This window comes from Centruroides vittatus, unplaced genomic scaffold, assembly GCF_030686945.1.
Source record: "Centruroides vittatus isolate TY-2023 unplaced genomic scaffold, ASM3068694v2 contig_680, whole genome shotgun sequence".
Classification (NCBI taxonomy): Eukaryota; Metazoa; Arthropoda; class Arachnida; order Scorpiones; family Buthidae; genus Centruroides; species Centruroides vittatus.
Window position 1 is genome coordinate 4,005,968 of NW_027122427.1, and position 27,509 is coordinate 4,033,476.

The 27,509-nt window shown below is 28.3% G+C and overlaps 2 protein-coding genes across 7 annotated transcripts in view; one reads left to right on the plus strand and one right to left on the minus strand.

Annotated features, from left to right (window-relative positions):
- The window catches only part of Arms (Ankyrin repeat-rich membrane spanning), a 55,085-nt gene extending 51,222 nt beyond the window's left edge, over positions 1-3,863 (minus strand). For 5 of the 6 annotated variants that reach the window (XM_067276301.1, XM_067276297.1, XM_067276302.1 and 2 more), the window contains exon 1: positions 3,788-3,863. The gene's annotated coding sequence lies outside the window, so the exon portion shown is untranslated. Of the gene's footprint in view, positions 1-3,555; positions 3,587-3,787 lie in introns of those variants that run through there. The other variant, XM_067276298.1, reaches the window with a different exon arrangement.
- Positions 3,864-3,879: 16 nt separating this feature from the next.
- On the plus strand, positions 3,880-27,200 carry LOC136980220 (DENN domain-containing protein 11-like). The gene is made up of 9 exons (XM_067276309.1): positions 3,880-4,206; positions 8,032-8,131; positions 9,043-9,201; positions 14,409-14,529; positions 17,587-17,725; positions 20,646-20,771; positions 20,851-21,001; positions 21,081-21,146; positions 26,555-27,200. Exons 1-9 carry the CDS (start codon positions 4,020-4,022, stop codon positions 26,766-26,768), a joined length of 1,263 nt encoding a protein of 420 aa, XP_067132410.1. The 5' UTR covers positions 3,880-4,019; the 3' UTR covers positions 26,769-27,200.
- The last annotated feature ends 309 nt before the right edge of the window (positions 27,201-27,509 follow it).

Genomic DNA, 27,509 nt, shown 5'->3' on the forward strand with positions numbered 1-27,509 from the left:
ACTCTTTAGTACGTCAATTAACTATCAAGTTAAACTAGTATATAACTTTTCAATTTTTACTCATAGTGTCTATAGAAATAATTACACTTAAATACTAATTTTTGTTATTCCTCATGTTCTAAAACAAAACTGAATTTTAAATAGTTCTCAGAATTTTGCAATCTTGCAAATTTCTGAGAACTATTTAAAATTCTTTTCTTCTTTAGTCTAGTTGCTTCTTTTGTCTAGTTAATATAGCAAAAGTAAAAGTGTTTAATCCTAAAACATTTTTCCAAAATCATTCAATAACTTAGTTTTGAAAAAATGGAAATGCATTGAATTAATTTTATTTTTTAGTCTCTCTCCAAAAATAATGTAGCTTATATTTCTTAAATATTCATTTCTTTCAGGGAATAAGCTAACACATCTAAAGAGCTAGTTAGAAACAGTGGTATTGCATTGTTACCACCACTTAGCAGACAATAAAAGTACAACCGTAACAAAAAAAAAAAAAAAATGTTAGATTGCAACTCTTGTCACTGAGAAATTGACCATAATACAAGTCCATAAAAAGCAGCATTAATTAAAAGTCAAAGTTAGAGTTAAAATTTTTAATAATTTAATGCTATTACATATTGAAAATTAAACTAAATGACTTACACCTGAATGCACCTATATTTTTTATTACCAATATCTAACATTAATACCATCCGAAACTTATACTTTGTTTATAATTTTCAATTTTATTTTTTACTTCAATTTTCAATATTTTATTTTGTTTATTAAATTATTCTTTTTAACTTTTCAGAATTTTTGACTCAAGATATTAAATTCTTACAACTACTGATATCAAAAGTAAAGCAAACTATGCTTTTAATTTTAATAAAGCAAGCTACAGAAAAGAATCATAAATTTATGTTTCAAATGGCTTATCTCTGATACATTATTATTAACAATAGGCTAAATGCATACATGCATAACACAATAACTGTGAATAAATAATTGTATTAAAATAGCATCATAACGTAATTGGAAAAAAATATATTTAAACTAAATTTAGTATCATGTAATAACGCCTTTAAAGTTATGAAAAAAAAGAAAAAACAGAATTATGGCTTTTTAAATCCATTCATAAATTAAATCTTTAATGAACTAATATGCAATATCATTATTGTTTCTACTACATACAATACAATAATACTTGTATATACACTACTATTTTTAGCAGGTAATTCTGATTTATATACATTATTCAAAACCAAATCATCATAACCTGCATTTACATTGGAAATGAAATACTCATTCTCACTTTTTCATTCTAACAAATCTTGTTACATTAAACTGTATATTAAATTTTCACAGGAAAGAATACAATATTAGTATAATATAAGATATACATGTTGCATCTTTTCAGAATAAACCATTAATGAAAGATGACACTAAAATTGGTCAGACTGATCATATATTAAGATATAGTAATTTATTGCAGTAATTATAAAAACAAAATAAAAAAATTCAAAAATGACCAATTTATTATCAAAGTTAATAACTTTTAACAAAAAAAAGCATTTAAATTTTTTCTTGGATAAATGGAACAAAGAATTTACTAAAGAAATAGACTCATAAAGAAAACATACCTCAGAAACCTTTAAGGTTTCTGAGGTATGTTTTCTAAACAAGTAGTTTATCTGTATTTGTAGTATGTTTTCTAGTAGTTTACTAAACAAAACATACCTCAGAAACCTTTAAGGTTTCTGAGGTATGTTTTGTTTAGTAAACTCCGATGTGCAGTTGTTCGTTATTATAACTTATAAAGAATTATAAAATTCTTTATACAAATGAAAGTGTATGCACAAATACCTACACAAAGCAATATTAAGTTAAAAGTACTTAAAATAGATGATGATGATGATACATAAATTCAACATTAAATTGCTCGCAGAATAAACAAAAGAATTTGAAAATATGAATATCCTCGTCTTTTAAGATTTTTTCCAGATATAAATAAAATAACAGGAGTGAACAGATTTCAAATGAATATAAAAAACAATATATATATTAAATGCTTAAATATATATGCGTTTAATTTAATACCGTATATATAGTATTAAATTAAATGCATAAATTATTAAACATTAACAAATCAAAATAAACACTATCAGATTAAAACGTATAAGATATTCTACAGAATAATACATTTGAAATTTACTATATTTTATATAAGTTAACTTATACTTGAAATTTAAAAATAAAAAAGGATGAAAAAATGAGATATTTTCAAATTTATTGATTTTTATTTTACAAATAATTTAATACTAAATTTTGTGCATAGTAAATTTGATTAAAAAGTTAATGATTATTATATTATATTAATATTATGTAATATATTTGGTTAATATATTAAATGTCATAGTTTAAATTTCAAAAAATTTCAAATCATAATTTTAAATATTTTACTATATTTAAAATTGAAATCTTTTTTGTATTTAACTTGTTGACATATATTATATATTAGATAAGAAAAACTACGATAGCAATTTAGGTAAATAGCATGCTTGACCCACAGATAACATTTCTTAAACTTAAATAAGAAGAAAAATTAAACCTTTCCAAACTTTATATTTCTTATTAAAAAAATAATTTATATTGACAAACTTTTAACAAAAATTGAAGTGAACTTGATATACAACAAAAAACTTACTATTCTGATGCTTATTAGAATGCATAGAGAGAAATGTACAGATTCAATTCAAATTTTGTTGGTGAGAGTTCACTTCTCAATTAACGGGAAATAAAAAGACCAGAGCGATACGATAAAGATTTTTCAAAAAAGAATCGATATTGGCATAAGTCGGAACTAGACAGTAACTAGACACACAAAAGAATCTCTAGATCAAATCATTTGTTTTGGAAAATGCGTGTAAAATTCTTCCTAACCATCTAGTTCAATAGTCCTGCTTCATAAACCCAATCCTTACAATAAAATCGGGTTTGTTTACCTATACAAATATCTAAAATTTTTGTAAGATACGGTAAAGGCAAACTGCATTAATACCATAACTATTTACGATATCTCTATTATAAACTGTATAATTTTTCCTATTGAATTCAATACAGGATAAATTACTTTTTTCTATGCCAATAATTCTTATATTTACGTAAAAGAAGGTATATTATCCGCGACAATAACATATTTATTAGCGTCGACAAACATAATAACTTGTGTACACCGAACGCGTTATCAGTCATTCGGCTAAGTGGATATTTAAAAGTACGAGCGCTCTTTCACGAAAACCGAGAATATAAAGTAATTTGTCCAATATTTTTCTTTTGCATTGTATTATCTCCGCTCTGAACTATTATACTGAAAGGCTATTGTCTTTGATAGGGATTAATTTTAGATAATTCACATATAGACATTGTTTACACAATTTATCTAAAAGTAACTTCAACTTGTCTTTCTAATGATTAAAGATAAGTAAATTTCAGAATGGATCAAGGAAATTGCAATGTTTTAAGGATCTTCATTAAAAATAATTGTAGATAATTTATATAAAATCGAATAGTTTATTTTACCGCCATTAAAACGTGTCAATTACAATCCAAATAGCATACGAATTAGATTTTTATAGCCTTAAATTTCGAATTAAAATAAAAAATAAAAAAAAAATTTAAATCGAATTTACACGCGTTTAATAATTTTTAATAACTTTACATTCGAAAATATTCCACGTAACTAAATAGAATTATTTACGTCATCGTTCACGAAATAAAACATTATTAAATTTTCAAAAATAAGATAAATCACCTTTTTCTTACGAAGACAACTTCGCATTTTCGACCTCTAGCGGCTACAGCTGTTACTTAATCTCGTCCCGGTTTCGAAATAAAAAGAAAACAAATAAAAAATAATAATAGTAATTCTCATCAGCTGATCGATAATCTCGATCCTGGCGGATTTTAACGCGAAATAAATGGCATTCAGTCCATTACAATAGCATTTTAGGAATCGAAAAATAACCTTTTTTTTTATACGTAAAATGGGCGATGAAGACGACAAATCACCTCTATTAAAACAAACATTCCACGATTTCGATAATAATTTTGATCAATTAGAGAATATAACTTGTTCTGTTGGAAATTTCTATACTCATTGTGATGATAGAAATCAAAAGGGATCTAAAACTCTAGTTTCGGTCTTTGTTGTTGTTTTTGATATTAGAGCAGGTATGTCAGAACCACTCCTAAGTATTTATTATCATTATCATTATGTAAAACTTATAAACAACAAAAGAAATCATATTATTGCACTGAACTGTACATTCAAATATTTGGAAAAAAAAAAATCCATATTATGTAATTACTTATTTAAAACTTGATTTTACAAATATCTGTCTCAGTTTTTTGCTTAATTAATTAATTAATATATGAATAATAGAGTGTAAAAGTCACTGTTTTATTGCTTATTCACCAGACTTTCCCGATTTCAGTTTTCTGAGTTTAATTTCTTTGTCTTTTCGTTTTGCTTTTGATGCTAAATCCCTTCCCGACGGGGACGGATTTATTTATAAGGCACTCGAAATTGTGAAGGTTCCCTTAGCGACTAACGCAAATAAAAATTAAATCTTGTAAATTAAAAGTGAATGGTGTAAAGATTGAAATTTATTTGGAACCTACGGTAGGACGTACGATAACTACATATTTTTTAATTTTATTTTTATTATTTTCTTTGTTTAGAGGACCTGGGAATGTACTAGGGATGCCTGCCCACCAATTCGACCCTGCTTCCAAAGTATTATGCGTTTTTTGAAAGTGGTTATCAATAATGCATCGATAACACTGAAAGCATTAAATAATAAATTATTTGTTTTATATCTTGCAAATTTGTTTGTATTGATTAGTCATCGTATAGTGTAAAGCTAATAATGTGATAGGAAAAACAAGCAAAAAATTCTGCAAATTCATTTGTTTACAATTTGTTCAAATATCTAAATTTTTAAAGTAAGAAAATATTAATCTAAATCTATACTAAAATCTCGTTTCTTTGTTCAATGTTTTTATTGTAAATAATTTATTATTATTATATTAATTAGTTTTTTTTAAACGCATCCAAGATTTTTAGTTTTATCCCATCTATTTCGTTTTAGTTGGAAAATGTTCATTAATGAATGAAAGAATTTATATATGTATATGATTATTGATTTTGTTCAAGTTTCTGTATAATTTATATTTGAAAATCAATAAAATATGATTAAAGGAATAGCTTAATATAAGTTGAATGAACTTTAATTCATTCAAAATTTATTAAATTTTCTTTTAATTTTTATTAAGTACGAATTTTTGATAAAATCTATATTAATATACCTATAATCATTTGAATTAATTGATATGGAACAATTCTGTTTAAGAATCCATTATATTGTTTAATTATTAATTAAAAACAGTTTATATATAGTGTTGATAGGATTACAATTTTATAAATTATTAACTGGTCACAGGTCATTATAGTAGTGTATCTAAATAGAGCGACTACTAATTTATAGTTAAACTAAACTAATGTGTTACCTAATAAGACATTGATGTTATAAAATGCAATGTATGTTGACAGTCGAGTTAAAGATTCTTACGATTTCATTGTAACGAATAGAAATGCTTCATGCTTTCAACAATCTAAAAGAGAACAAGAAGCAATCAAGTAGAAATGCTTTCATTTAACAAAGAACTTTCATGTTATATAATTTAAAGGCCATCAAAAAATATTTTGGATCTATTTTTAGGAAAATTGTTGCATTTGTTATCTTAACAATATGTTTTGTATAATGACATAAAAACTCAAAATTTTACAACTAACATTACAGAATAACTGTTTTTTGGCATTGAAAATTAACATCAAAAGACTGTTATTCTGTAATTTAATTTTATATAAAAATATTAGTGTTTGCCATTTTATTGAAATTTTTAATAGGATTATGTAAAGCATACTAAAACATTTTTTAAAAATATTCTGTAAAAATAATTTTAACAAATTTATAATAGCCATAATTAATTAATTAAAATATAAATAATTAATGATATTTGTAAATGAAATATATAAAAACAATTCATTTAAGCCAATTTGTTCCTTCAAGAATTATAATCTTATCAAGCAAATGCTTAAAAACTGTTGATGAACAGAAAAGTATAAATAAAAATAATTGATAGATAAAATTATCATCAGATAGAAATATTTACAATAGAATTCTGATAATTTTTAATTTTATTACAATTAGTGTAATGCATTATCATATTAGTGCGTATACTATGCACAATATGTAAATGTATTAAACTGGATGTTTCAAGATAAAATTAATTAGAATTTTTCTTATAATTTTTAGTTTAGGGAATTTTTGTGAATGTTATTTTATTACTGGAAAATTATAGATTTAGTAGTATATAATAGCAAAAATATTCTAAATTTAATTGTTATAGTATTATAATATTTTACTTTTTAAGTTACATAATGAAATTCTTTATAATTAAGAAATTGCTTGTATCAGCTAATTTGTGAATAAATGAATTTGTAAAAATAGAAATGGTTTCATTAAATATTGCATTGTAATGGAAAAAAGACCAAAGATATATTGCATATAATGTATATGTGATTTGTGAAATTTCTACAGAGAGGGATAATTACTTATAATAGTATCTCATTTTACTATTAGGGGCAGGTGACACAAAGATTATGGTAATAGTTCTACTGCAGTGAGCAAAGAATTTCAGATAGCTTACATTTATTATAACTATTTTTTGAATCATTTTGAAACATGTATGTTTTAAAGTTATTCAAAAATAGTTACAATAAATCCATGAAACATGCATAATTCTTTGAAGAAAGAACTGTCTTTAAGTAAAGAATTATGCATGTTTCATGGATAGCTGTATTCAATTTGTCTAGCTGACCACAGTACATATTTGAATTGATTATTCTGTTCTTTGAAAGAAGCTTGTAGAATACAATACCCTTCAAGTCTCACCAAATTGAAAGCCCGATGTAGTTTGTTAAGCCCTGGCTTTGAAGTGGTTTGGGATGGTTTGCCATGCAGCCCTTATGATCGTTTGTGTTCTATGTTGTATTTGATCTATTTTTCACACCCATTACTACCTTCTTCAGAAATGGATCTCTTTCTTCACATTTTCTTAGTGTATTGCTGATGGAAATGTGTTCTAGGAGATTTACTAAAGTCAATTCATGTAGAACCCAAATATTGAGCTGCTAATGTAATCAAGTTGATGTAGATGATTTTCTATGCTTGATTTTGATATTTGGATGATAATGCTTGCAGTCTCTTGTTTCATGTAGTGAGGAATGATATCGATTAGCTCCTTCACTTTGTCAGTGTCAATGTCAATGTATTGTGGCCAGCCCAAGTGTGGTGTGTCTTGGATAGAAAAATCTCCAGATCTTGCAGATCAACAAAATCTTGCAAACTATTTTTGGGACACATTCTTTCAAGGCATTATACACCATATATATCTTTTTACATGTTTGCACCATGTTTTTGCCTTTTATAAATAAAAAAAAAAGCATAATATGATAAAAATGCTTGATGATTTTGTTTCTTCATTGTTTATTCCATGGAAAAAGATGGATTTCATTTATCCTCTTTCAGTTGACATCAAACACACAAAACACAACTATTTTGTTTTTTCTTTTTAGTAAACATTGAAAAGTTCATTTTAAATGGTTATGCACTTTCAAAATTAGAACTGAAGTTGGTTACTTTTATAATGTCTGCTACTATCTATCAACAAAAATCACAAGGACTTATTGGTAACACTAACAAGGCCATGCATGGGAAAGAGTTTTAGAGTTTGACCCCTCCCATTTGATAATTCAAACAAAAAAAAAAATTAATGTTTAATGAATAAAATTTTTATATTTGATATGCTAAAAGCAACTTTTAAAACAAACTTTCTAAAAGTTCATTTAGAAAAATAAAAGCAAATAATACATTATTAAAAAATTTACCAGGAATATTTTGGAAGTAGTTGTTAATAAAGTTATTTTTTTAGGTAATATTTTAGAATGGGCTCTACCAAATGATTATAATCTTTCTGGAATCGAATTCAAAGCAATGACAAGTGGTTCCCATAAAGTACAGACTGATTTTGTGTAAGTACTTTTAATAAATTAATTGTTCTTATAAATATAAGTTTATATTAATTTTTTAAATTCATTTTTAGAACAACTGTGTGTGACAATTAAAAAATTCAGTACTATACTATGAACGTTGATATGATAAACTAATATGAAAATAAATATATTTAATGTATTGACATAACTATATTTTATGATATTGTGTTAATATGTATCAAGTTTGCTATTTCACTTAAAATTAAAAATTTCAATGAAATATTTTATTAATTATTTTTTTAAAAAGCAATTGAAAACTGATTTTACAGAAAAAAATAATTTACCAAAAAAGCTTTTTTGTAAATATAGAGAAACAGTAGAGTTATCCAGCTCCTAAAATGAAGCACATTTAGTGCCTTACATCTTGATAACCATTACATTAATTTATTAAGGTATAATAGATGATCATGTCAGTTTTCCTGAACAGGCAAATCTAACATGCAGAGATGACATCATTGCAGGGGCTCTTTATTTTCTTTAAGTTAGAAAGATAAATCATTTTTAATAATGATATCATTGTGAAGTTTTCTGTAGATTTAAGATATTATGTTGTAAATTTATTTTGTTTTATATCATATATGTTTATTTAACTACTAAAAATGTAAAAATTTATCATTAATTTAATTTTAATACTTTTTTATGATTTATTTTATGTGATTATTGAAAACACTTTCAACTAAAATAGTCTTATAACAAAAATAAGAATAGTCTTGTAACTTGTTATTGTAATGTGTAATTTAATACTGACTATTTTGAATTTTATAGTATTTAATATTCATAATGTATTTCTTTTCTTTTAAGTTACATTTATTATTTATTGAATTTATTGGATATTTTTTGACTAAATTGAATTATTAATATTAAAATAATTTTTTTTCATTTAAATACAGTTATTTTAAATGGAATCAGCTGTATGGCTTAGCTTGCTTTGAAAATATGTCTGTCAATATTGCAGAAGAAAGAGGAGCAAGAATGAAATCAGTAGGAATTCTTTCTATAAGTTATGCTTCACTCCATCAACACAAATCATTCCTAAAAAACCAAGTCAGGTAAACTAAAGAATATTAAAAAAAATATGATATATCTAATATTGTTTATGAGAAAACAATATCTTATGGTTAGTTTAGTTGTTTATTGAAGTCCATTGTTAAAATATGTATTTTAATAGATCTATTATAGCTTTATTGCAAATTGCTGTTTGAAAAACATGGAAACAACTTTTAAGAAAGATATGATTACATTTTAATTATTATGCCTTTGTGTCCTTTTTAACTCTATTTAAAATTTATTTTGTATACTAGTACTTTCTATATATTAACAGGACTTATTATACTGGAAATTATGGATGCAGATATTTAGTCTTACAGATCAAAAATAATGTTCTTTATTTAGTTCACCTGAACACATACACTTTAAACATGTGTTTCGGACTTGTTCGTCCCTCCTCAGCAGGCCTTTAAACGACACTTTCTACAATTAACAATAAAAACATTTCTTGATACAATTAAACTAAAATTAGTTAAAAACTAAACTAAATTAGTTAAAATTAGTTATTTTTGGGAAATGTTTGTGTTTTTAACTAATTTTAGTTATAATTGTACCAAGAAATGTTTTTATTGTTAATTGTAGAAAGTGTCGTTTAAAGGCCTGCTGAGGAGGGACGAACAAGTCCGAAACACATGTTTAAAGTGTATGTGTTCAGGTGAACTAAATAAAGAACATTATTTTTGATCTGTAAGACTAAATATCTGCATCCATAATTTCCAGTATAATAAGTCCTGTTAATATATAGAAAGTACTAGAATACAAAATAAATTTTAAATAGATGATTACATTTTGTTTAAAAATCATTCTATTAATTATTTGATTATAAAGCCTGAGAATGGCTGCAGATTTGGTTGAAAATATTAGTTTTTGAAATAAATTAGTTTGGATAAAATAGTTTATTTCAATAAATTATGATAAAGATTGTTTATTCATTTAAGTTGAAATTTCAGTTTATAGTCATATTGATCTGTTGTTATGATTATATTTCTACAAAATGACAAGTCTAATAAAAAAAAATGGAAGCACGATAATCTATATTTTGCTTCCATTTTTTTAATAAGACCTTGCTCTTTTTATAACATGCTATTTTTTTTTTTTATAAATTTTGCTTTTCATTTGCCATTGATACAATCCTTTTGAAAAAGTGGCATGATTTTATTTCAAAAAACTATTTTAAATCAAAAAAACAAATGACAATTGCTGATTTTTTTTATTTAAATAAATGATATATATATATATTATAAATTTATATAAAAACACTAGAAAATGACATATAAAAAATTTATAAAAACAGTTTATTATACCTAAAGCAAGAAAATGTTCAATATTTTCCATAGTTTTTTTTTTAAAGGTTTATTTACATTGAACATATAAATGGAATTATATTTGAGTAAACATTTTGAAATGTTCAGTCAAAGAAATAGTTTGTCTTCATTATACTTAGTAATTTTGTGTTCACATTTTTTTAATGAGGCAATTAAAAAATTTCATAGCTATGTTAACATTGTTACTATTAATATATTTGTTAGTACAGTAGACTCTTGCTGATCTAGCTATTTCTTGCACATAGGGGTGTCAGGTTTCAGAGTTCTTATTTTATTTGGCTAATCACGAGTTACATGCACCTTAAACTCTCATCTGGAGATCATCTGCTTCTAATCTGAAATACAGTAAATTCCATTACTTTTCTAGATAAAGTCCTTTTAATAAGCTCACAGAGTGGCTTTATTGTATGAAGTATTTGAATTTTATTTTTTCTCAAAACAAATATTATGTATCAAAACATATGCATAAAAAAATAGAGTAAAAAAATTTATTAAATTTTTTTTAAAAGATTATATAATATTTTGATTCAAATTTTTGTTTACTTTTTCAACAATTAGAATTAATTTGACTAGTTTATTCATATTCATAACATAATTTATTCATAAATAAAAGTAAATTATTTATGAGTTGCAGTTAATTTATGTACATAACTACAGGAAATCCTTGTTAGTTCAAAATTTGGGGAAATAATAATCCCAACTTCAAAATATCAAGTTTAGAATTATCTGAGAGTTACATATTTCTGTGCAATATTCCAAATGCCATATATCTGATGTAATTTATTAATAGGAAATATGATCTCCATAAACCTCAGGATTAGTTCACAGGAATCAAAAATACACTTTTCTAATGTTTTTGAACTACTATAAAACTCATCTTCAGGAACATTAGAATGTGATGGCATGTTCAGAGTAGGTTTAAAATGTTACAAAAGTGTTATTTTTTATTTCTGCTGGACTAATCTTGAGATTTGTGGTTATTATATTTCATATTACATTCAACCAGTTTGGACTTCCCTATTCAAACAGAATATGATTACATATACAGAACACTACTTTCATTAATTAAAAATTATTATTATTATAATTACTGTATAATTCAACATTAACAATGTTATGCATACTGTGATACTGTGTTCAGGCTTACCATGACAGCCATCTTTTCATTGATCATGTAGCAACATCTCCCCACAGGACAAAAAAAAGCATCAAGTGTGGACTGCTTCACTGTCCATTTGTATTGTTTATGTGCAAAGGTGCACAGCTTCTCAAGGGAAAGACAAATATCCTTGCTAGCAATCACAGCATTATCTTCAAGCTTCATATCAATAATGGACAGAACTGCAAAAATTTCTTTGCAATTGACAGGATTTTGTAGTAGTGCCTCCTCATCTTTGTTGTCACTACTGCAAACATCTAGTATTTGCACTAGTACTGTGACTCCTTCTAGGTTTAGTATTGTCTTATTAAAGTTGATGTCATTGGTTGTTACAATATTGTCATTTACATTCACATAAATTCATGATGCAGTCAATATTTTCCATTAAGCTTCCCATTCAGATGGCACTTCAAGCTCTTCATTTTACTGGCTGTTTTCAATGTTACCAGTATCTGCATAACCATTGAACAAAACCTGGTTTTGCAAAGCAGTTTCTTATGCATTCAGTTGGAATTTTTTGCCAGACAGCCATAACATTCCACAGAGCATCCGACATTTCATCTTCTTATTTCATCAGCAATACATTTGAGAAATCGCTTCAAGCATGTACCACACCAAACACTTCCTGTACCCAGTTTTCAGTTGTGAAATTATGCCTTGTTCTAAGGGCTGGATAACACTGGTAGTGCTTGCTGGTAAAAATAGCACCTGCTCATTGGGAAGATGTAAGCCTTCAATGTTGTGGGGCAACACTTGATCCATTAGCAAGAAGACCTTTCCTTTTGTGTTGACATTTTGTTTTGAAAGCATAACAACCAGTCTCAAAATATCTTTGCAGTCATCCAAGAGTTTTTATTCAACTCATGTGGGCAAGGTAACTGTAGTTGTCCCTCATACAACAAGGATTGGCAAATTTGCCAATTATTATAGGTGTAAATTTCCCTGTGCCATCTGCATTGCAACATAGCATGGCTGTGATCCATTCCTTACTGTGTTTGTCTTTCAGTGCTAATATTTTTGATGAAATCAAATTGTAGAACAAACTTGACTTATGTAAGTTGAAGATGTCATGTTCAGCATATTCTTGTAGTATGGGACAAGTAGTTTAATAGTTTTTAAGCTATGATTTGGCAGCATTAATGTTTATTGATGCAGATTCAATGCAGGCATTCAGAAATATGATATTGTGGTAAGCTTGAAATTGGCACAACTATCAGTAGGAACACTTGAAGTCATTGATACCCATGCATGACACCAACATAACAGCCTTTTCTTTGATCAGAGATCCTGATGGGAATATTTTTTGTGCACACATCACAAAACCACTGGGAAAGAGTCTTTTCTATTTGCTTATATTTAGCAGTCTGTAGACCTTTCTGTTTCTGATTTCAGCACTGGATTCAGCTGTTCAAGTTTGTTACAGATTTTTAGTCATGTTGAAAGAGTTGAAAAAGGAATATTGAAAGCTCTTGCAATCTCACTTTTCAAATATTCATTCTTGTCTATCTTCCAGAGAATGTCTAGACTTTTGTAATAAATATTTTTTGTAGTTTCTCTTGGAGCTATCTCCATGAAAATCACTTTGACAAGCAAAACATGTTTACTTTCTGCCCACTTGCTATGAACTACTTGGTTGTACAACAGATATCAGCTAGTCTTAGCAAAAATGATATCATATACTTTACTAACACTGCAGGGTAAACAATCCATGTCCAGAGAGAACCTCACACATTGACAGATAGGTTTTATAAAAAGTACAGCAAAATTCTTGAAATGTAGTCCAAATTATTTTTTATATACAAAAATAATTTGGGCTACTTAATATACAAAAAGGTAGTAAGTCACTCAAATCTAGTAGCATAGAGCTCTACAAATATCTCAGTCCGCTACTTGTAGGCAAATTTTCCAACCCTTGAAACCCAACCATAGTTTGAGTTGAGGAAAAGGGTAGTTGATGGGTAAGGTGAGTCATAGCTCACCCAAAAATGTGTTACTGTAAAAGCAAAGCTATATTGACCAGACTAGAGTTGTTTATAGTCTATTATTCTCTTGTACCATGGAGACACATGAACTTTGATCTAAATGTATGAATTAATATGTACATATAACATTTCAGACAGAATTTTTATTTCAAATTTTAAAGTAGCCATATTATATATGAACTAACTGAATTCTTTAACATATATATCCCTAGATCCCCCAGCTTGAACAAATAATACAGTTACAAACTAATGGGATTTCAAACTGTCAGAATTTGAATTAACAAGAATTTTCTGTATTTGCATTTAATTTATTGGCATATAGAATTTAGAATTTTGAACTTTTATGATTAAAAATTAAAATCTGACATCTGACAAAAAGAATAAATTCCTGAAAGTGAGGAATTTAAAAGAGGTAGAATTTAAGATTTTTATTAGATATATATATATAAGCTGAGTATCCTTAATATAAATTTTCAAATAATATATAATGTTTATGAATTTGACAATTTGAAAGATACTATAAGTTTTTATTTAACATCTGTCTTATATGACATAAAATTTGTTACAAAACAAATATAAACTGAAATTATTTACATACAACATTTCAGTTAAGATAACTATAAAGTTTAATTTATTTTGTTAGTTTATTTAGAAACAGAATAATAATAATGTAATTTTATTCAAACATATTCTAAATTTTTATATTGCTTAAGTTTTAAGTAAATCTTATTATTATTTAACAGATTTCTTCTTGAGCATACTGATTGCTATGACAACCTGATAAATTATTATGAAGAGGAAAAGGGAATTTTGCTACCAAGTTATAATGTCAATATTTCTAGACCTTTAGTTTCAGTTATGGAGGTTAGTATAAATCACTTTATTTTTATATAGAATTGTGTTTTAATTATTAAATTGAACATATTAAATTTTCTAGTGACAATCTTATTTTCATAACATTTATTAAAAATGTTTTTGTTTAGATTTGATATCTATTTTAAGTAAATTATAAATCGGTATAACTGTGAATTAAAAAACAACTACAAAAACCTAAACACCAGCAAAATTATTTTAAAATGCAAACGTTTTTGCCCGTGTTGAATGGGCATCATCAGGCAAACAACTGCTGAGATAAACGGGGGATTGCCGAACACGTGTGTAGGGGAAGATGATGTATGATGTAAGACGAGAGAATGGGGAGGGGAGGACAGTGAGAATTTATATTTCATAGAAAGACTTCCATGCTGTGGGGAAGGAATCAGCATCATGAAAGTTAATGGCTGTGTTATTGCAAATGGCCTTGTATATTTCCACTTGCTCCAGATGCTTAAGGAAAGGTTGCTTAGATGCATTATGTAATAGGCATGCTTTGCAGAATTTAACATGGAAGTCTCGGTTGGAGGCATAGATAGCCAAAGTGGTGTTGGCCAAACCTTTTTTGATAGACATACAATTGTCTTTGAGGTGGGTATTTAAAGGGTGAGTCATAGCTCCTATGTATTGCAAGTGGCAGTTGGACCTATGATTGATGACTGGGATACTGTAGATGCAGATGTCTACAGTATCCCAGTCATCAATCAGTGGTGCCTGTCAAGATAGTCTTTAGCATGGGAGAGGAGGAAGGAAATCGAGAGACTTCTATGGAAAGCTAATTGAAAGTTATTTCTCCTGGAAATTTCTTTGTATAGGGTGGCAAGCATTTTGTTGTAAGTGACAGTTTTGTACTTTGTATCTTGGGAGTGATTTAATTACAGGGTGAAAGTGGTGTTGTAAAGTCGACGAATAAGGCCCTGTATAATGTGTGGAGAGTAGCATGCTGAGTGGTATAATGGGTGATCATAAGGAACTCTTCCTCTCTATCTTGTGTGTTAGACAAATGGGAGAATGGAATGCTCTTTGAATCAAGGCTCTGAATCCAGCCATCTTGAAAGTGAACAGATCTTGGAAAGAGGCGGGGATGAAAGGTTGGGTGGTGGGTAGGTTTTTGTAAACATGAGTAGATAGGTGTCCATTGTTTGAGGAGATCTAGAGGTGTAGGAAATAAACTGTATGTGGGTCATCCTGTTCAAGGCCATAGGTATTGGGGTTGATCTCTTGTAGGAAATCTAGGATAAAGGATTTATTCTGCCAAATTATAAGAATATCATCAACATATCTTGCATAAAGGAGAATGTGGTTGTTGAAGGTGGGAAGGATGAGAGTCTCAAGCTGGTGCATGACTAATTCACATAACATGTCAGATATTGGGCTGCCCATAGACACCCTTGTTTTGTAGGAATGTTTCTCCTTCGAACGAGAAAAAGGACAAATGATAGAGTAGATCGGTTAATTCCAAAATGTTTCTGTGGTGTTTGTCTGAATCCTGTATATATGAGCCCGCCATGATTTCCTCCTCTCGTTTATCTCAGCAGTTGTTTGCCTGATGATGCCCATTGAACATGGGTGAAAACGTTCACATTTTTAAATAATTTTGCTGGTTTTTAGGTTTTTATAGTTGTTTTTTTTAATTCTAAATTAACCAGTTGTACAGTAGCAATTGTTGTTCTATGGATAACTGTTGTAACTATTGCTATGTATTATTTTTATGAGATTTTTATTATCTACCAATAGGATAATCTTGGATAATATTGTTGGCATAAATGTTTAAACTCAGTATCCTATAACTGATAGATTCATTTTTTCATAAAATTATTGTGATACCTGGATTACGTACTACTATTTATATTATCTAAGATAATTTGTAATATCTGTAATTTATATTCTTTCAAAGTTGTTTTTCTGTTATCATTTTCTGTTTCAAAAGAGTGTATTGGAACCAAAGTGAATTAAGTATTTATTGCTTTAATTACGTTTTAATCATTTAAATTGTAATAATTTAGTTTGTTGATTTATTTTATTCTTATTATTTTGTGATTATAGGAATCTGAAGCAACCTTCTTTGTTTTTTCTTCTTCAATGATTCATTTTGGAACTGTAAAAATCCGACTTTTTGAATTTCTTATTTTTGTTAGAGAAATGTTTTGCATTTTTCTAAAATTTTATATACAGTTGTGTTCAATAAAATTGCACCACTTTTACTTTTCTTCTACATTTTTAAATTATTTTATTGTTGGAAATTATTATTTAGTAGTAGGCTTTGTTATAAAAATTAAGTGTAAAGGAAATACATTCAACCACAAATAGCACTATTAACTGTTTTTTTTATTAATTAGTTTGCTTAATTATTGGCTTATTTAATTTAAAATTAATTAATATTAAAATTAAATATTTGCTTAATTACTTTCAAAATTTAAGAATGAAAGTTTGGAATAAATATACTTTTAGATAATGACAAAGCTTGAAAATAATTACAATTAACATTACAGACATTATTATAAACATTGTGATGTCTTTTTTAATCTTGCCATTAATTTACAATAGTAATTATAAAATTAATTTAGAAATAAAATTTAAAAACATAAAATAATTATATTTTTTGACAAACATTTTTAATAATTAAAATTAGTATATCTAAAGCATGGTTTATTTTGCATTTGAAGCAGCTTTTTGCATAAAATTTAGTACAGTAGAGTCCCATACAAAGTGGAGGATTCGTTACGCATTATAGGAAATCGCGTTATCGAAACCTGCATTATCACACGATTTATGAAAGTTTAAACCTTGGCCTATAAGTTGAAAAAAAATGTATACCTCTGATCAACAAAATTTGAGGGTTGCTGCTTGCTTTATTTGCGTGTTGTACGGGACTCTAATGTATTATAAAATAATACCATAGATACATTCTATAATAAGGATAAACTGTAAAATGGTAGTTATAAATATTTAAATATGCTAATAAAAAAGTCACTTTTTTAAAATACTTTTTTGTGGTTGGTTAATCATAATACACATATAAAAGTCTTCATTTTATTATATATTTAGACAAGACATCCAGAAGAATGCTTTTCAGAATTTGTAAAATTTTTTGAAGATAAAATATTTGTTCTTTGGAAATTTGCTCTTCTGAAAAAAAGGATATTATTTTTTTCTTCTCCTCCAATTGGAAATGTTTGTCATAGAGGTAAATATTTCTTTTATTTAAAAAAATTACAGTTTATAATATATATTGTATAATTTAATATTGTTATGTTAAAAAAATAATGCATAATATTAATATTACATTAAAGTTTTGCCTTGAATAATAATCTTTCACATTGGAATGAACATTATATGCAATAAATGTTGAAAATAAATTAGGCTTTCTAAATGTGCCATTTATATGAAGTTAAATCAAACTAATTAATTCTTCATTAAAATCTATTGCTTGATAAATAAAAGAGAAATCTAATAATCAGAAGACTTACTATTAAATTAATATTATCTGCTTCTAATTGCTATTTTAGAATAAAATGTTAATATACTGAGCAGAAGTAGATCCATGGGGGCTACAGGAACTTAAATCCTCCACATTGACACAAAAAATTAACATTTATTTGTTTGAACTTCAAATCATTGTTTTTAAAAACATTTATGATGGCAAATATGGTTTATCAGACTATTTGCAATACAATCGTCATCTACATGTGAATAAGAAGTATATACTTTAATTATTCAAACATTTAAAATTTTTGAGTTAGCCCCTTTAGGTTCTGGATCCACCACTGGTACTGAATATCTTGCTGAATATACTCTCCCATTGTTTTGACAACAATCAGTGATGGATGAATTACTATCAATAAATGCAGATTGCGCACATGCACAGGCCCTACAATTAAAAGAATTCCAAATCAGTAAACTTTAGGTCTTGTCCAATTCCTAGTTCCTGAATAACTTATTTTTTGCTAAGATAAAAATTTCAATAAAAATGTGTAAACTATTTTTGCTTTGCCTCTCTAAGCTGTCAATCTTGTACTTTTTACCATCTGAGTTCCTCTACTGCCTCCTGTGCTGTCAGTGTCAGTGACTTCAGGTTGCCTCAAAGTGTGTAGAAGTGTTTTGAGTGTTTTCTCTTTAGTGCCAAAATGATGGGAGAAGTATCAGCATGCAAAGCAGGAGTACCTAGAGAAAAAATAAATTGGGACTGTGTAATACATTCAGTTTTATTCCATTTCTAAAATTTCAGACAGAAATTTAACCACCTGTATATTATATTAAAAATGTCTATAAAACTGGAAAATAGTTAAATGTTTTTATTCATGTAAGGAGTCAATTCCAAACTATTCTATTTTGTTTGGGGATTATTTTCAGTTCATTATTCTAATTATTTTGGTACGTTTTATTTCATTAAGGATTGACTACCACATCTTCCGGTCAAAAATTCTAAATATTAAAATTCACCTTATGAAAACTGTGGACAGGAAAAATGACGTCATCATCCCAAAATGATGTCTTGGGGTGGGAGACTTCTACAGAAAGTTAAAAGAATAATCTCCCACCCCCAAATTGTTACCAGACAACACAAAAAAAGTATAAAATTGTGGGGAGATGACACGAGAAAAAAAAGCAAATACTAGAACAAATAAAATGTTACTGTGTAAGTATGTAAATAGGGCGAGTGGGCGGATACATTGTAACATCACCACACCTGCCCCATAAAAAGGAGATGACTCAGACGAGGTGAATCTTAGATTCAAATGAGGTGGTGTTAAGAATTAAGTGATCGACCGAAGGTTTCCCAGTAACAGTTTTGGTGACGCATAGTCATATTTGTAAGATTCATTGTATATTTTTTAAAAATATTGATTCCTATGTTTCTTGTCAGATGTGTGGAGATAAGTTAGAACCAAATTAGATCCAAAAAACCTTCCAAATTATTGGGAAGGTTTTTTACATATTTGTTTTGGTTTGATAAAGTCTTTTTTATTTTACAAACATTTTCTAGTGTTATTGAATTGTACATATACAGCCTTCACTAATAAATAGAATTTTTTATATTATGTATAGTAATTCTTTTGACATTTGATCTTTAGTAACAATACTATATTTTTGCTTGCACAAGTCCAGACCTGACACTCTAACTACAAACCTTAGTATGTAATGTGCCATTAGCATATTTTTCCAGGCTTTTGCTTTACTTTTGTATAATAAGACATTATGTTTGTAAGAAGTTTACACATGTATATTTTATGTTTTTTAACAATTAAAATTTATAAGGTGTTTTTATACAATACAAATCATTCAGGAAAGTAAGTTACATAAATTTGAAAGCAAAGCTTATGAAATCATATTTGTCTTCATATAAATATATTTATATTTTATATTATTCAATATTTATGTTAAATTGCTAGACTAAAATACAGAAAAAGAATAATTAAAAATTTTACAAAATATTAAAGATACAAATAGAAATTTCAAAATTACAAAAAAGAATTTATAAATGCATTTAACTTCTCTAAAAATAGAAAAGATAAAAGTATAATTACAACATAACAGCATTTTTAATAAATATAAATACAAATAAGCATAGTGTGAATATTTCTCGGAAACATTAATATTTTACATAATCACAATAATATAATCAAAAAGGTATCAATAAATCTCTTTTTAATCATATTAAAAAAGGAATAAAGGGATATTATTAAAAGGTATTAATAAGTCATTAAATCACTTTTGTGTTCTAATAAACATAAAATCAATTTATTGACACCTTTTTTAAAACTTTACTCGATTTCAAAAATTTTATTTTAACAAATGAATAATTTGTAAATATATTCAACAATATCTTCATTCATAGTGATTAAATCTCATTCATGATTTTCAAAGCTACGGGAATATTTTTTAATATTAGAAATTTATAGATTTTATTATTTATATTATATAATATTGAAAATATTCATTTAAAAATTTCAAAAAATTCTTTAATAATTTTTATGCAAACTATTTTACAGTAATGTAATTCTAGTTGGAAAAGAATAAATTAATGATATTAGTTTTTGTTCACCACTATTTTATCTATAATAATTTATAATCTAAAACCAATAAAGTTGTAATATATTATTTAGTTTACAGTACCAACTGTCTTGTTGCACATTCTATGCATAGTATAGAAAATCCGATATCGCAACCGCTTTTTTATGTTAATATTGCTGATATTGAAACTTTACAAGATGAAATGTTTTATATTGCTTGTGAGTATCCATATATTTAAAAAATTTATTTATATTAAACAAATTATGATATACATTAAATATTTTGTTTGTTTTATAGGTACAACAGAAAAAATTTTTGAATCCAAGACTCATTTATATGATCTTTACATTGATAACCATAATTTAAGAGTTTCAAATCCAACCTTAAAACAGTTGTTGAATTCTAATAATAGTGATAAAATTAAATACAATGAATTATGCAAAATAAGGTAATAAATTAAAATAATTATTTAGTTTTTGTTTTATATATTTTAAAAATTGTGTTATATATCTGAGAAATTTTTTTAGAACTCTATATAAGGCATCTGTAAATGAAAATTGTGAAAATAATGGTCAAGAAGTATGGTTTACTGGGTAAGTTTTAAACTGTGAATTAAATTAGGCTATTTTAGGATGAAATATTATTAATAATTATTTGACTTTTTGTTATTTATTTATTGATTATCTATATATATAATCGAGACGAGTTGATAATAATAATAATAATCAGCGCAGAGCCCAAACGGTTAGGAGTTGAAAGTTGAAATTTGGTACACAGTTAGGGTATGTCATGAGAACGCACACTAAGAAGGGGTTTTTCGAAATTCCTCTCCACGGGGGAGAGGGACAGGAATAAGGCTTAACACTTCCATCAACAATGTAAGTGTTAAGTAACAATGGAAGTGTCAACAATGGAAGCATTATGAATGGAAGAGTCAACAATGGAAGTGTTAAGAGAAAGCGACGTGCAAGACGCAGATGCAGTTTTTTCGTTTTTGCGGGAAATCGAACATATTTTTAGACCCATTTAAAAATTCTCTAATTAGTCTGGAAACAGGGGGACCCAATTCTTGCATTCTGTGAAAACGGGTAAGGTTCACTATATCTTAATCTTCGCTATCATTACTTTTGCCTGAGCAATGCCAGGCCTACCTGCTAGTTAATATATAATAAACTTTTATACACTGTAATTAATTGTTACCAATCTTAGAGATGTTATATAGTAAAAATTAAAACAAAAAAATTTCAATATTTTTTATTATTATTTGAATGAAAAAAATTTGAATTTATCTGCTTTTTAGTGTGAGATTAGTGTTTTCCAGTTAGAAATTCTTTATCTTAATCAGACTCAAGCAGTGATCTAAACTTCAATAATTGAGCTGAGTGATGAAGCTCATTTCTCTACACTCAAATATTGTTGTATTTAAGTAAACTCCTTCAAAACTACTCAATCAATCCCAATCAAGTTTGGTATGGATATCAAGTCCAGGTCAGTGAATGTTATAAGCTATTTGGAATCCTGATCAGATCTTGTCCTCAAGGAATATTGTGGAAAAATGCTGCCATAGATTTAAGTTGGGATTTTTGGTGCTTATGAAGCACATTCAGCAGTTCAGTTCTAAACAAAAACAAACATGTCACTCAGTTTTTGCTTGACATTCCTCAAGTTTTAAACAATTTAGCATGACAGTTGAGTCTAAATTCCAACACAACAACTCTATTTATATGTAATGTATTTATATGTTTGTAAACATTGCTGGCATTTGAAACACTAAAGAAGCTCAAAGCAATTATATACGAACTGAATTAAGTCACTCTGAAGCAAATATTGAAAGGAATTGGTATCCAAAATCAGACACTAAATCAGATATCTTTGCTTCTATTTTGAAACACACTAAATAAATTCTAAATTCAAGCATAAGTGTTGCTTAGTTCAATTTGAAAACAATGAATGTAATCCTAATTAATGATATGATGTGTCTTGTCTGAAAGGTTATGTTGTGGAATCAGGATGGAAAGTGAAAATATTCTGTTACAATTAGCTGACAAAAAGACATTTCATTCTATAAGTTGTCAGTACCTAAAAAGAAAAGTTTAATTGATATATATGCAGAAAAGATTTCTTTATGTTGGGAAAAGAACTCTCATCAGATCCCACCTGAATGAATACACTACCAATATTACTACATTCAACTTTTACTGGTGGGAAAAAGATTCTTGGGACACTTAAGCAAGGTTTCATTGCTTCAACAGTAAATGACAATTGTTTCTCTGGATGAGAGTCAGAGACATGAAAACAGTTCAATCATGGCATGTGTGTATATACTAGTGGAAAGATTTTCTGAAAGAGTTTAGGTGAAACCAATAATCCAGAGGATAATAAGATAATAGCAAAAAGAAAGAGAATGGATGTGACTCTAGTCTGATAAACAAGTTTTGTATAAAAACATTTCTGATTGATCTTAGTTATTCTTCAAATTCTGTTGTTACTTAGGCAATAGAAAGGGAGCAAACTTTTTCATTTGTTTGTCAAAATCAGTCTTTAATTTTTAATATTTGTTCACTGTATAAAGAGGAAGAATGATGATAGTGTTATTATTTCCTGAGACAATCATGATAATGACAGGTTTCTGTTAGCAAGAAATTAGTAAGTGATTTATTTTATTATTCAAAAAAAAATATTTATTACAACATATTTATGATATTCTAGTTGACATCACACTGACTTTGGAAGCTAAAACAGAAATTTTTCTTTAGTTTATGTCAATAGTCTAACATTTTATCCAAGAGAAAACTATATAAATTATAAATTTACATATTCTTCTTTTGCAAAATATGTTAAACTGTTGACACAAAGAAAAAAAAATTGTTTTAGCTACCAGTCTCAAAGTTAGTACGATGTTAACTGGAATATCAAAATTCTTAATACAGTTGATCATAAACACAATTTCTTTAATGGCTACAATATCTGTTATGAGTTCTATGCATGAAGACAATTTATTTGAGAACATTATGTAGCTACTAGATTTGATTGAAAGTAGTTTGAGAGAAAATATTAAGATGTAACAGAAAAGACCTCAAATCAAGTAAGATAATTTATGTTAATAAATTACAATTATTTATTTAACTATGGAAAAATTTCAAAACAGGTTAGATAAATTAATTTATTTATTACATTGTTAAAATATTTAATATACTCTCATTGGCAAAAGTTATGCACCAAAACGGAGGCATTGGAATCAAATGAAAATTTTTTATTATGAACATAATGATATTGGTAATAAATGATTATAATATTATAGCAAAAGGATATTTATTTATTTATTTTATTTATTTAGCGTATGGCTTATACATGACACGAACAAAGCGTAACAAAATGGAATAATACAAAACCATAAGTGAAATAAAAGAACAAGAAGCAATAAGTCTATAAGCAATTAAACTATTGTAAAACTGTACAAAAGTGTGACTGCACATGTACACAAAGAGCGTTCAAAGTTGTAGATCTAACTCGCTTATCCACTTCAAGGCCTCTGAAGTGGACATTAATATGTCACTCCAGTCTCCCGGGTAAGCCCAGAGGCTGCATTTGCGTGCAATGTGCTCAACAGTCTGACGTGGAGCACCACAGTCACACCCCGGGCTTGGAACCTTCTTCCATTTGAACAGAGAGTCCCTACACCTGCCATGGCCCGTCCTGACACGGTTTAACGCAGACCATGTTTTGCGAGGTAAGTCGAAACCCTGGACTTTTCCCCTATGACAGAACAGACCATGCAAGTGGGACCCCATTCCTGTTTCCCAGCGGTTTTTCCACAATGTCATATAGTCATCATCAGTTATAGCCATGTCTTGAGCTGCCAGGAGGGTTGGATTCCGAGATTTCAAGCGATTAATGCTCAAGGATGGAATGTCTTGGTGAATTTGGAGTTGAGGATTTTTGCTTATCTTTAGGGACTTGCGAGCAAGGGCCCTAGATCGACGCAGGTCAGGTGGCATGACTCCTGCCAACAATGGTAGCCAAAGTACTGGTGTAGATCGTATGGTAGCAGAAATCAGGCGCATTGTAACATTAAGCTGTGTATCTACCAATCTTGTATGGGAGCTATTCATCCAGACAGGGGCACAATACTCAGCACACGAATAAACCAGTCCTAAAGCTGAGCAGCGCAGCGTGCTAGCAGTTGATCCCCACGTGGTGCCACAAAGCTTCTGTATTATATTGTTCCTGCTCTTAAGCTTGCCAGCGACATTTTGTAGATGCGTCTTGAAAGACAGAGTGCGATCAAGGGTGATTCCCAGGTATTTGGGGTACATATTATGTCTAAGAGGTTGATTACAGAAAGAGACATTCAGCCTTGTATTTGCCAGTTGATTATTCAGGTGGAAACAGGACACTTCTGTTTTGGTGGCACTTGGAGACAATCGCCATTTTTTGAAGTAGTGCCCCAGGCTCTCCAGATCGTGTTCCAAAGTTTCCTCAATTTGCTCTAATTGACTGTGTTGTGCAGCTATTGTGATATCATCTGCATAGCAGAACTTTCTTGATGCAGTAATTGGAAGATCAGAAATGTACAGGTTAAATAGTAAAGGTGAGAGCACTGATCCTTGAGGTAGTCCATTGTGTATCTTCCTATCGGTGCTCATTCCATCCCCTAGAAAGACTTGAAATTTCCTATCGCAGAGCATGCTGTTGATGGTATGGGCTGTTGCTCTGCATGGTATAATCTGTAGAAACTTGTACACCACACCCTCTCTCCAGACGGTGTCAAATGCCGCAGTAAGATCAATAAACACAGCGCCAGTCTTCAAGCGCTTTTGGAAGCCTGCCTCTATATGAGTTGTAAGAGAAAGTACTTGATCACAACAGCTCCTGTTAGGTCTAAAACCCGCCTGATCCATTGGTACATGTTCCAGAATGGTGTTGCTGATTCTATTGTAGATGAGCCTCTCAAAGAGCTTGTAGCAACAGCTGAGAAGTGCTATGGGTCGGTAGCTTTCTGGTTTTTCGCATGATTTTCCAGGCTTTAAAATGGCTATTATTTTAGATTTCTTAAATTCTTGTGAAAGTATACCATTCCGGAGTATGTCTGTGAAAAATAGTGCTAGCCATGCTCTTGTGTTCTTGCCAGTATGTATTAAGAACTCAGGATGTATTCCGTCAAAGCCAGGGGCCTTACTAGGTTTTAGTTTCTTCAGAGCCATATCTATCTCTTCAACTGAGAAAGGTCGGGCGTAGCTTGATACAGATGCTGCCTTTCTTTTCAAAAGGATAATTTCCTATGCAACAATAGTACAATTTAAAAGAACTTTTAGTACCTTGTAGAATCTCCTTATGCCTAGTTACATGTGACAATACACTCAAGCATGGAGATATATAAGCATTGTATGCTATCCTGTGATAGATTTGCCCATAGGTGTTACAACTGGCACTTTATATCCCAAAGCTGGTATCCCATCTGATTCTACAAATGCTCAATGACCAACAAATTTAAATACCAGGCAGGCCAAGGATGTATGGCAACATGATGGGGATATTCCTGGGCGATCTTAGCTGTATGCATTCAAGCATTATATTCCTGCAAAATAGTTATTGAGAGGACAGAATTTCCTGAATGTATTGCTGTGCTGTCAACACCCTTTACACCAATATTATAGGTGACAGACTGTCATATGAGATGGTCCCCAAACCAGCATGCCAACAGTAGGAGCAATGTGCCACTCAACAGGAAAAGTGGGATTGAAACACAAGTGATCCTCCAAATTCTGATATAATGGTCAATTGTCCCCAAACAGAACCTGGATTCAAACTTTTAAGATAGTCTCTGATGTAGCTGATGATATCTCTGATAAGATAATTCTTCATATAAAATTATATAAAAATTTCTTGAAATACTTTAAAAATATACTAAAATTATTTTTGTTGTATAACCTAGTACAGATTTTAAATTTAATTTATATTTAAATAAATCATATTAATATTAATTTATTTCATTTTTCAGATATTTCCTCTCATTGAATAATTTATTATTTGATACATTAATGGAAGTATCAAAAACTTCAACAAAACTTTGGACAAGAAATCACATGAAACTTGTTGGTTTGCATCCTGTGTATGATTATGAGTTTTTGTCAGAATTAATCAAGATTTATGGAATTGATATTCATTTATGTATAGAAAATCCTTTTTGTCCCTCATTATCATGTTGTCATTGAAATTAATGCATTTTAAAAAATACATCTATTTTTTATCTAAAACAGTTATAAAAGAATTGTTATTCTATTAAATAATAAGAAAAAATTTTATTATACAAACATATTCAAATAACAACTATCCCTCGTTTACTGAGTGAATTATAATAATAACAGTATTATATTATTATTTATGCAATATACAGTAGACTCTCAGTTAGCTGACATCCATGGGGATTGGTAGATGCCAGACAAATGTAGTTTCTAGTCACTTGAGAGTTATTATTAAAATAGGCCTAATAAATACTGTATCCCATACTAAACCAGACATACCATAAATTCTGTATTGACTTGATATTAATATTGAAATACAGTAATTAAAAGCAAATTAAATCAAATTTGGATTGAGTAAGAAGACAAAATTTGAATAATAATAGATTACAACCAACTATGTGATCTATTGTTACACATGACAAATGTGGCATATGAAGTGTGGGCTTACTCACAGAACAGCATGCCAAGTTAAAACTTATATTTCTACTAGAAATTGATTTTATTTTAATTTTTATTTAAAGTAGTCCTTCAATTTTTTTTTCTGGTTAGCAGAGAGTCTACTGCATATTATTATGTATTTAATAGCTTTATTATATTGCTCCTTAGTTAATAATCATTCAAAAATTCATTCTAATGAATATTTTTTTACTATTGCTGATAATTGTTATACGTTTGTTGACAATTCAAGTATTCATATAAGATTTTTTATTG